Source organism: Lutjanus erythropterus, chromosome 4, assembly GCF_056507025.1.
Source record: "Lutjanus erythropterus isolate fLutEry1 chromosome 4, fLutEry1.hap2, whole genome shotgun sequence".
Classification (NCBI taxonomy): domain Eukaryota; kingdom Metazoa; phylum Chordata; class Actinopteri; order Lutjaniformes; family Lutjanidae; genus Lutjanus; species Lutjanus erythropterus.
In genome coordinates, this window is record NC_139320.1 from 5,600,925 (window position 1) to 5,613,087 (window position 12,163).

The window sequence follows — 12,163 nt, forward strand, 5'->3', positions numbered from 1 at the left end:
GTGGAGCGACAGGAGCTGCTGTCTGTTGTGATGTGACAGAGCTGTACAGTGATTAAAAACTGTACAGTTCATATCAGCTCGTTAACGTACAGGAGCTTAACGCTGAGTTATATTTCTAATAGAGGGCGACAGTTGCTCCCAGTGCTAACGCCAGCGTAGGTGTCCTGTCAGACTTGACGACGGAGGAAACAACGAAGTGTTCTTTCATGTCACACGGATGAAATTCATGTCCACTGAGGGAAACGTCTCTTTCAAGAGGAGACAAACGTGTCTTGTGGACTGGGACGTTTTGTCGAAGAAGAAGAAGAAGACACATAATAAGGACTAACTAACGCCTTCAGATGAACAGCAGCTCTGTGTTGACATTCGTGTTGCATCCTTAAGATTTTTTATGCTAACACTGACTGTGGACTAGCTCGCTGATGTTAGCTAGTTTTTAAGTCTGCTAGAAGGTGTATATTTTAGATAGACGCAGATTAAATTATTCAGTGTCACCGTTGTTTCTAAATTTTTGTTAGCATGTTTGCAGAGAGCTGTTATGGGCAGCAGCAGCAGCTATGACGCTTAGTGTAGCCACAGGGTTATGTCACTGTCAGGCTAACAGATAGCTCTGTCTGACTGCAGCTGCTCTCAGTCTTTGCATGGTCATGTCCAGCACGGTTGGCATCATGTAGACTAATATCCCTCTGAAGAGGTTAGGTGACTAGTGGGGATACACAGTGTGTTAGTGAGCCTCCTTGGAGAGTAATGCAAAGCTGGATTGCAGCTACATCCAACTGGGTCAAAGACTTGACAGCTGGCACTGATACAGTTTAGCTCAGGATTGTTGCTAGCCATGTTCAGAGCCGTCTGTGCTGCGTGATATTACAAACATCTACATAGAGGGCATGTGAGTGCATCATGTGTCCTGACCGCATCTCTTATTTATGCAATAAGGCACATCAGAAACAGCCTGTCATGAAATAAATCCGCAGTGCAAGAAGCAGCATCGCCAGGACGGAGTGGATCATTTGCTCCAGGATTATTTTCTGAATAGGAGAGCTACATTCAAGTGCCCAGCATCAGCTGGACCATCATCCCATCGCGATGGAGACGGTGGGAGATTTTGAGTACAGTAGAAAAGACCTGGTTGGACATGGAGCCTTTGCTGTGGTGTTCAAAGGAAGGCACAGGAAGGTAAATAAATGGCTTGCCTGCAATGTTTTCGCCCCCTCTTCTAATCTCCCTTTTCTTTTGCAGAAAAAAAATGGGGACAAGACTGTAGGCAGCTTCATTTGAAAATCTGGGTCAGTCAGTGGCAGGGCAGAATGCAGTTCTGCAGCAGCATATGTGGGCTGTCACCTTATTATTGGGTGTTAATATTGCACTGCTTTTGTGACTAAACATGCAAATCCAGTCTGATGTCCTGTGCAATCATGCTGTGACAGGTGATGTCAGTGTTATTTCATCAGCCACACAGGTGGAGAAGTGTATATATGCCGTTTGGTTCATTCATGAAAGGGATGAGTCAGGCACCAGTGAATGACTTGCTGACGTACTGAGGCAGGAGGGAGGATGGGGTGCAGTGTTTTTCCTTTGCCTTTTTAAGGATACAAACCTCCCTTATGTAACAGCTGCACAAGGTTCATTCACACTGGAGCATTAAAACCAGATTAGATTATTAAGGTAATGCTCTGAAATGACATTAAAATTGACAGGGGTGTGGTGTTTCTATCACAGAAGGACACAGGGATGGTGGGTTTGTTTGTGTATGTGTGACAGAGATGCAGGACATGACATCATGTTGCCCCCATTGCTGCTGGTGTGAAACAGATGGTCCTGAATTCCTCAATGAAGGAAACATTACAGCATCCTCATACTCCCTGCTGTAGCCTGGGCAGAGCAGCTTCTGTCTCTTCATTTGAATCGATAATAACTATCTCTCAGCCTGCAAACTGAGCTGAATGTAGGCTTGCAAACAATCACCCAGTCACCACTGGAAGCTGTACATGTGTGACAGCACATCCATCCACTGGTCACATGCTTCCCAGACGTGTTAAAACGTCCCTGGCTGGCATGTGATCGCTGTATTTACTGTGTAAGTCCTATCATCTCCATGCCATTTAGCCTATTTATAGGATTATTTCCACCGTCAGAGGAGCAGGAAGGTTAGAGCCACCTGCAAAAGACATGATGGACTTCTTCATTGCTGAGGCAGCATGGGGTGATACATATGGGCTCCTCTTACACTGTAGTATCAAAAATTATACAATGGCCTGTAAAAGATAAGGCAGGACAATCAGCTAATTGCATTAGCAGCTGTGTTTTGCCTTTGTTAGGCAATTCTCCAGTACACCTATTGAACAAATACCAAAGAAGGAACAAAACTCTTCAAGATGTATATTTATGGATAAATGCAACTACATTTAAACTTTGAAAAGCTGAGTTTCCATAGATTGTTGCAACAGCATGACCCTCTGCACCTCTGCAAAATGAAACTTTATACCTCAGATAGACAAGTTGCACCATGGCACAGCAGTCAGTATCCAAGTGCTTTATCTCATTTTCCTAAGTGAACGTGTGGCTGAAATGTATTCACTATGATTAATTAAAAAATTTAAATGAAATCCAGTAGTATTGCAACTAACAATTAGCCTTATAGTTTACCATTGATTGATTTATCTGCTTATTATATTCTTGATTTATTCCTTTATTTTTAAGTCTATAAAAGGTCAAAATGATTTCTCAGAGTCCAAGATGAAGGCTCAAAATGCTTGTTTTGTCTGACAACAGTCCAAGAAAATAGATATTTAGTTCACCATGATGTAAAACAGAGAAAAACAGCTGTTGTGATTGTGTAATTTTGATGATCTTAGTTATGTTGTTACCCCTCCAACCACTAAATGACTTAAATTAAGCTAGCAGAAAACTTGCTTTAGCAACAAGTTTAGCTTTATGTCCATCAGGAAACTCTGTAAATCACAGAGTTGAGGCAGAGCAGCTGGAAGAGAAGTTTTTCTCCATAAAGTATGATACATTTTGACCAAAATGAGTGACATGGTTTTGATAAGTTTTAGCACACTTAGTAGAAATCTTGCTGAAATCTCCGAGGACTTCAGAGGGTTTTGGGAAATTCAAGATTTCTATTAATGTGTAGCACTGTCATCAAAGTGATAGCATCTCTTCTCACCTGACATTATGGCTGCAGAGACTTAAAAAGCTAATTACCGGATAACTGAAATTCTTTTGCGCCCAATTCAAAACAAATGTGTAAGAGGAACTACAGTCGCTGGTGAAAAACATGAAAGGCCATATCTAAAGCCAGTGTGTAGTTTGTCCTTTCTGGGCTGCTGTAGAAACATGTTGGCAGATGACAACATGCACCCTCTGTAGAGATAAAATGCTAATTCCAAGGTAATAAAAACACAACTGTTCTTATTAGGTGATTATGCACTATTGAAAATGTGCTTAATAATGTTATATTCTGCTAATAAATGCCCTTAAATCTCACTCATTAGTGGGCAGGATACAAAAGGAAACTCCTCAAGTTTCTCATTCCTTGTACATGATTTTTTTTCAAGGCTTTGCTTCACTGATAGGCAGCGTGGCCTTTTTCTAGAGTCTTGAGAAGGAAGAAGGTATTTTAAACTTTGGTTAATATTATAAAAACTTTAACACAGGATAAACTTGATGAATATGTGTTATGTTGAGTATAAGGTCAAACAAAGTTTTCGATGTTGTTCAAAGTCTCAACTTGCCCTCCTCAGGGGATATAATGAAAGCACCAGAAGCCCCAGTATCTATAGTTTCTGGACAAGCATATTTTAACAGGTTGTATAGGCTTAAAATGTCAAATTATTTAACTTCTCAAATTAGTTGTAAGTATGTTGATATTCCAGTGGTGTCACAGTCATCTGCTGTCAATTTCATTCTTCCACGGTCTATCATAACACCTTGGGCCAGCGTCACTGTTGCTGATGCTAATCTCTCTGCCGCTCACACCTCTGTAATCGGCTGTGATTCATAAATGAGATCATGTATTATTTTGGAAAATGAAAGCGTGCTTCTGTCTTTGCAGCAGTGTAGAACTGCTTACCCTGCACTGCTCAACTGTCCATCATGTGCTGCACTATCGGGCCATTAGTTTAGTTTGATGGCACGTCTCTACCCCTGCACCCACACCTCCTCCCCCTCCAGCATTACATGACGGGCCAACGGGGTCAAATTTTTCTTTTTTTCTATGGGTGTAGTGTCGGCAGCTCAGTCACACTTGGCTAGGCAGGCTGTCAGTGAGCTGGGGATGGATGCAGCTCAGTTGACAGTGTATTGCACACACACACACAGACTCATGTCACACACATGCAGTCTCACTCGTGTGCTGAATTCAATGCCAAGCTTTAGGCGGAGCACACCCACAGAACAAGAACATCTCCTTTTAACCTAGATTCATTTGGAGAGCATGTCTTCTTATTCATAGAATTCCTTCCTCATTTTCCTGTTTGTCCACACTGTCTGTGTGTTCTTTTCAAGGGCACAGAGACAGTATCTCCTGGGTTTATTCCTGTGTCCTCACTTGGGTGTTTGCGTGTGCAGCACATGTCCTGAGAGCCTTTGAGCTCACGTGATCTCCAAAAGTCTTTTTATACCTGCTCCAGGAGCTCATCTGGAAACATTATCTCAGCCCAGGGAAAAAATAGGTCCCTCTCCTCTCACTTAGCTTTTAGTGTAAGTAGGCTGGCCCCTGTTCTAGCTGTCATCTGAGTGCCTCGTCATTCAGCAGGTCATTCAGAGCAATAGGCTGTCAGAAACCTAAGTGACCCGCTGTTATTGGGACGGATAAAATTTCCTCCGTCTTTTTATGCCAGCTCTCACACAGTGATGCTGACAATGTCATTTAGGCCAGAAAGCTTGGCTTTTAACACACATGCACTCCCTACACACTTAATTAGCTCTACCTGTACAATTTAGTGCAATCTGATACAACAGATCTGCCACAAATTCCACATTTAGGAATATGAGGGGTGTTTGTTCAAACATATGTGTCCTATAAAGATTGTTTGCAGTTAGTGGTGCTGTTGTACTGTACTGCATTGTTTTTAAATGTGTTTCTAATATTCTTCCTCGACAAATATTAGAAACACCTACAACATAGTATATTATTGAGCAGTTCAACCACACTGCAAAGTACAATCTCAGTAATAAACAGATTTATAATGTCTCTGACAGTTTTAGTATTCACCAAAGTCAAGCTGAAGAGAACCATAGTTGATTGAAAAAGAATGATCGGCAATTATTTTGACATTCAGTTGTTTGAGTTATTTTTCAAGCAGAATTGCCAAACTCTTTTTGGTTTGGTTTCAGCTCCTCTGTTGAACCAGTCACTTTGGGCTCTGGGAAATTATGATGGGTAGTTTTTATTATTGTCAGACATTTTGTGGAAAAGGATCTATTTATTTCATAAAAAACAAACCAAAACAATCAGTTTCTTTGGGAATTACAATAATGATCAATTGCAGCTCAATTTCCCACAGTGCTGGATAGTGGAGGTGGGCCACCTGGTCTGAAACAAAGATCACCTCTGCATTCCAAAAAAGATCTTGAATGTTTAAAAATGAAACCTTAAACTTGAGCGAAATGAGCTAATGTGCTATTTCACACAGTAGCTATTTACAGAGAGTAACTATGGGCTGTCCAGCTAAGTACACCTCGCAAAATGAGACAACCGGGTGTAAACTTCGACCAAACAATGTCCTGAGGGAAAGCATGACCAAGCTGTATTTTCAAACCTGTATGCTTTACTCTAAGCAACAGCAACAAAGTTAATTTTCTCCTACAATGATTGCTTAATGCAATTTTGCTTAGAAATTGATAGGGACTGTTCCAAATACTTGTTCATTAGGCATATTGAATCCAAACAAGTTGCATACCAAACTAAATTTCTTGAAAAGAATGGTTTAGGAGGAATACGTATACAAAATGAATATGTGTTACACTGTTAAATAGTGTGACAAACATTTATCTTGGGTACTAGTTAGAGGGAAATTTGAAAGGAACATTGCGACTAAGTTGATTAAGTTGTTTTAAATCTTTCTTTCCTCTCCATCCTGCCCTCTGTATTCTGCAGAAGACAGATTGGGAAGTGGCCATCAAGAGCATTAATAAGAAGAACCTGTCCAAGTCCCAGATCCTGCTTGGCAAGGAAATCAAAATCCTAAAGGTGAGCATGACATTTAATTGCCTCCCTCTTATCTCTTCAGTGTACTTAGAGAATGATCTGACATTGACCTTGTGTGAATCTGTACCTTTGACAGAAAGGAGCCTTGACTTTCCTGAAAGAAATATCAGTCAGAGTGACTCCACTAACTGCTGTGCTGCAGCCTAGTTAATCTTCCTGCTAATGCATTTCTTTAATCTTCTCTGTTTCTGTTCAGGAGTTGCAGCATGAAAACATTGTGGCGCTTTACGATGTCCAGGTAAGTTTCTTCATTCTTCGGCATCAAATTGCTGAATTCAGAATGAAGTAACCAGTGACGTTTGATATTTAATACTACTGCAATATATCTCCATTGAGTGCTATATACTCTGTGGGTCTTTTATTGGCAGACAGGCTGAGACCTTGTCTGTTTCAGTATCTATGGAGTAAGAGTTGAAAAACTTAGTCAAATGAATCTACCTACACAAATCTCTTAAGGTTGTCAAGAGGATCGATGTTGCTATTGGCTAGTCCTTCAATTTACTGCTGAGTAAGGCTGCTCTCTGTCTCTCTCTCGACTCAGCTGGCTGATTCAGGGTCATACTATTGCAGTGGTTCAATCCCATCAGTCTATTTGTCAGGGTTGAGCTGTGTAGCCTCTACAAAGTCAGTCAGATCACAGATTCGTCTACAAACCTGATGATGCAGAGTTTGAGGCACAGTGTGTCATAGTGAATGTTAAATACATAGTTATATTACAGAACCTGAACAAACATTTAAAGGCTGTATATTTTAAGTCCTGTCTTTCTCCTCCTTGGCTTAGGACAGGCAGCTCTGAGTACTTTCCCAGTTGTATTTGTTTATTTGAGCCCCATTCCTGGTCTTCTGCATACATGCATGCATAGATGCATACAAATACCTATTCATTGTGTTTGAATGAAATGTGAAAAGGTGCAGTCCAGATGTTGAAGAATGGCATTTTGCCATTGGGAACACGTTTTATGAAAACTGTGATAAAACCGGACCACCAGATTAAGGGTGGGTGAGTTTGAAAGATGCAGATATTACAGATGTTTTGGGCCGATGTCTGTCCATCTTCAGTTTTATTGCACTCAGAGTAACAAAACAAGTTGTTGTGAACTCAAGTAACATTATCCTCACTTCACCTGTCTCTCTGGTCTGCTGCTCTGTTTGTGTGGAGGACTTACCCCACCCTTGGCGAAACACGGAGAGCAGAGGAGAGGCGAGAAGCCAGCATGACCGTAAATCAAAGTAAAACACAGTAAAGACTCTCACACTGAACTTAAATAGAACGAGTGCACATAAATTAGGTAAATAACATAAATAAAATACTTTGTTACTCTCAAGGGCGGCATTGGTGGGCCACACCCTCCAGGCAATAGTAGGGACAACAATGCAGTTGAACTCTTTGAAACATAAAATGACAGATCAATATAACCTCTCTGCATAAAATCAATGCATGAGATTTTTAAATATTTAAGATTTGAAATCTTATTTTCTGAGTTAAACAAACCACAGAACTGTTGGCTTTTATCTGTATGTGTGCATTACAACAACCAATGTTTGAATGAGCTGCAAAAGATATAGAAACATTACTCTACTATTTGAATATTTAAAAAGTTAGACAAGATTTTATCTCCTTCTGTTACTCAAAACCCCCAACAGAGTGGGTCTGACAATCAAACTATTTAGCCAACTGTTTTTCAGCACAGTACATTGTGGCTAAATATCATTTGAGTACTGACCAACTAGCAGCAGCTTGCCCTCTTCTCTGTCCACTTGTCCTGTCAGTAAAACTACTGTATAACATTAGCTCCTGTAACGCTATCCCAGTAAAGGAGAGGCTGAGAGCCATCTTCAGGATCAATATAGATAACATCTGATATCTTCTGCTTCACTGGTTTAATTGCGGGGACTTACTAGCAGTTTGTCATGATCACCATTAGTTGATTACTACATAACATTCTAAATCTAATTCCATCTCCAAATGTAATGATTAGAACAATAATCAAGTTATTTTAAACATTATAGTAATGTGTGTATTGTAAATGAATGTTTGCTCTAGTAATATCTGTTTTAAATAAAATGTCAAGTTTCAAGTTCTTTGAAGTAGATTTAAAGTGCAATACTGATTTAAAACATTTATCCTTAGCCCTGATGAATCATAGGGGTTTGCTGCAATGAGATTTAAATGTAGTGTTTGTATTCATCTACAGCATCTACAGAACAGCTAACGTCATTCAGTCTGAGGCAGATAATTCACAGACGATCAACAGGCTGAGAAGAGGGCACCGGTGCTACACAGAATTAAATATAAGCCGTGATCTTTGAACTTGAAGGCTTTAGAATCTGTCGTAATAGCATCTAATACATGACACAGTACCCATGTGATTAATGACCCACACTTGATGATTTGTCCAACATCATGGGGCATGGCTTTACGAAATGACCCCTACATGGCTAAAGCTTAAGCACACTGGGACTGTTTCATGCATTTCTAAGAATAGATTTTACAAGACTGCATCACCCAAACAAACTACTTTTAATGCTTTTAGCCAAACTGTGAAGCATGTGGAAAGTATGAAGGATGATTCAGTGGCAAAGAGTGCATTGTACTGAATCTGAAAGGCCATGCTGTCAGTACACTGTCACATTTACAGTGCACTGCTTGATGCCCATCTGAGGGCTCATGTTCATGTGTTAAGTGAGCACAAACACAGCTCAAATCCCCTTTGTCCTCTGGCTGGGAGCTCGGCATCTACCAGAGTCCCACATCATATATTCCTGGCACGTCCACCTTCAGACCCTGGTGGATACAAAAAAAAATGTGTTTTGAAAATAAATATTCTCCTTGCTAGAGGGAGAATATTGCACTGTGTATTTCAAAGCTTACTGTCTCTAGCATTTATCAGTGGTGCTGTTATTCATACTCCTGTAATGCATTAGTGATGTTGCTCCACACACAGAGACGAGTAGCTTGTTTCTGACTGATGGTGGGTGTTTGTGAGAGTCTCTGATTACCTTTTATGCAGTGGTTTTCAGCCACAAAGCTTAAGCAGATGTTTGTAGTTCATCAAATAAAACTTGTAGAGAACAGGAACTCTTTGAATAGCAGCAATCAACAGTAAGTTTTTGGATTTACATAGATTTTTTTAAATTCTGCTTCTGACTGCCTGAATGTACAATAACAAACTTACCATGGTTTGTTATGATGACTTGAATTTGCTATAAAAATCCCTTACATTTGCGTGTACTTCCCATAAGGGGATACAAAACGAGTTGAAGTGATGATGAAGCACTTCCCACATAGTGATGCTACTTCCTGTGTTTGTGTAAGCCTCCCGCACTCCATCCACCCTGGCACTCCTCCACCCATCTCCTCAGCCCTCCACCAGCCCTGCTGATGTAATAACCTCTCCCGGAGGCAGGTGAATGAGGAGCTCAGTCATAACTCAGCAGGCAGGATACACTAGAATTAGGTAGCTTCCATGAGTGATGATGAATCTATATGACACATCTGTAATTGTGATTCTAAGAACTGGTTCTTGATTTTCATATTCAACACAATCAGCTTTTTTTGTTCCTTGAATGAGAATGATTGAATATATAAAATTCCTTTGTAATTATTAGCCTCATAATAAAGCTAGAGTGAGTCATATGAGACAGCAGATGCATTTTTGTGTCTTTAGAGAGACTAGCAAAAGGGACATACATGGTGCAGGATATACTGAAGTCATGCTACTGGAAGGTGACTTCACTGGGTTTCCAAAAAGTTTACATCACCCTGCCAAAATGGATTGTTTAAAGGAACAATTGCCAAGAGTGAGATGAGACGACTGATATAGAAACACTCTCATATCTCTCTATTTAATATGAAGCTGCAGCTAGCAGCTGGTTAGCATATCTTAGCTTGAAGACTGAAAATCGGGCAGGACAAAACAGCTAGTCTGGTTTTCTGTTGATTTATGCTGCCTTGTCAGATAATGCTACTAGCGTGCGAATGAATAGCAAAGTGTGTGTTTTTTAATTACTAACAGGATAGGTGTACTCTAAGAATATAGGGAGCATATGATGATGCTCTATTATAACATCTTTAAGATTTCAGAGGTAGTGTATTTTGATAAACCAGCATCCTTTATCGAATAATGCTCAACACCGACTTTCTTCACATTTGTTTATCTCTGAAAGAAAAAACACCAACAACAAGAAAACAAAATGCAATTCTTCTGAGGAGTTATGTAAAACATGAGTACTATTGATCTGTTGATGTTGAAGCACACCTTTAGCTAATGTATGAAAATATTGCGATTGCGAGTCCAATTTATTGGCCAAACTTCTATATCAGCTGATATTTATCTTATTCGCTGCAAATAATAGGACACTCACCAATTGCATTGGTTGATGTTTATCTGATGTGTCACATCAATTTTGTGCTCACTTAATGTTGTGTTTCTTATTTGTGGTCAGACTCTGATAGCAGTACTCAGCATACCCAGCTGCTGTTTCGGAGAAGAAGCCACTGGCACAGCTCTGGTATGACACAGGAGGGCAATGGCTGCTGTGTTTTTTGTAATGAAGATTTCTTTGTTTTCCTGGCACAAAAGGTGATATAAATAACGAAGTAAACAACCAAAAAAAGATCAGTAGTCAGCTATCGGCAAAATTGTTGTTTTCAACATCAGTATCCGCCCAGAATTTCACAATTGTTGCATCCCCACAAAATGAATGATTTTATATAAGAGGACAAATGACCGTGGACTCAGCCACTGGATTTGGCAGGTCACCTGACCTTAAACCAAGGAACACTGAGATACTTCTGCTGTTTGTTTTGATCCATGCACAGTCCATCAAAGCCAACTTTGTTAATTATGTGGTTTGAGTTAGTTTGTGTCTTGATTTTGTTTGTCACCTCACTGCTGCTCAAGCATAGCTTTATGTGTCTCACTGTCTCATTTTCTTACCAGCTGGCTGCTCTGTTCCGTCCACTGCAGTATTGGTCTGTCTGCTGGTAGCCAGTGTAATGGTGTACATTTCCTCTCTTGGTGACTATCAATAGAGTCTGGTGTGTTGCAGCCCTTTAGTAACTAAGACCAACTGGCAGCTGCCACTTTTCTTTCCCTCTTTTTAGTTGTTTCCATTCCTCTTTATTTTGTGTATTCAGCTCACTATTTCCATTTTCTCTTTTCCCCATGTTGCCATTTATCATTGCTTCTTCTTCTTGCATCCCCAGTTGGCTTCTTCCCAGCCTCATCAGCTGTTGTTGTTGTTAGAACCACGTGCTGCTTGAGTTCACCCAACGGAAAAGGAAATGTAACCCGAGTTGGTTTGTGCAACCGTCTAGCAACGCCAAGCCTTTATATTTGATGAGAAAAAGAATATATCTTTACTTGTTACTTTCTTTTTGTAGACTTTTTGAAGGCTTTTCTTTTGTAGACACTGTTAAATGGCTGTCCATTAAAGCATTTCCAACATTTGGACAGTCATGACACAATCTCAGTTCTAAAACTGATACAGACACACTGTGTTGAAACAGCTATGAATGTTAAGATGTCTTTGAAAGACCTTAAACTTAAAGGAGTAGAGATGCTCTGGTATTTTGACCCAGATTTACCGATGTTCTTGCCTTTGCAAACAGGATATGGGTTACCTATTTAAAGTCTGATAATAATGACCCATAAACCCAGCCTTCTGACCTGTCTGTTGTACACACTGCGGGTGGCTACTGATAGGCCTGCTGACGATGATGATGGCAGCTGGGAAAGGGCAAGTCTTAGTTAAAAGGAGCCTCATAAAGGGTGGTGGGAGCGTTTGACCTTTTGATAAGCATGATGCCGTAAATACAGTGGTTCATCTATGTGTCAGAACTGCAGGTACTGACACACACTAATTCTAATCCCAAGTCCAAGTGGAGGTTTACATTTGCAGTTTTGAGTCAACTATTAAATGAACTATTGGAAGGATTGCCATGAA

At 40.2% G+C, this 12,163-nt stretch overlaps 1 protein-coding gene across 1 annotated transcript in view; it reads left to right on the forward strand.

The window, feature by feature from the left end:
• Positions 1–12,163, forward strand: part of ulk2 (unc-51 like autophagy activating kinase 2) — a 49,505-nt gene continuing 37,342 nt past the window's right edge. Inside the window, exons 1-3 of the mRNA XM_084716813.1 lie at positions 1–1,176; positions 6,104–6,196; positions 6,411–6,452. Of these exons, the coding sequence (XP_084572939.1) occupies positions 1,087–1,176; positions 6,104–6,196; positions 6,411–6,452 (225 nt within the window). The 5' untranslated portion in view covers positions 1–1,086. The remainder of the gene's footprint in view (positions 1,177–6,103; positions 6,197–6,410; positions 6,453–12,163) is intronic.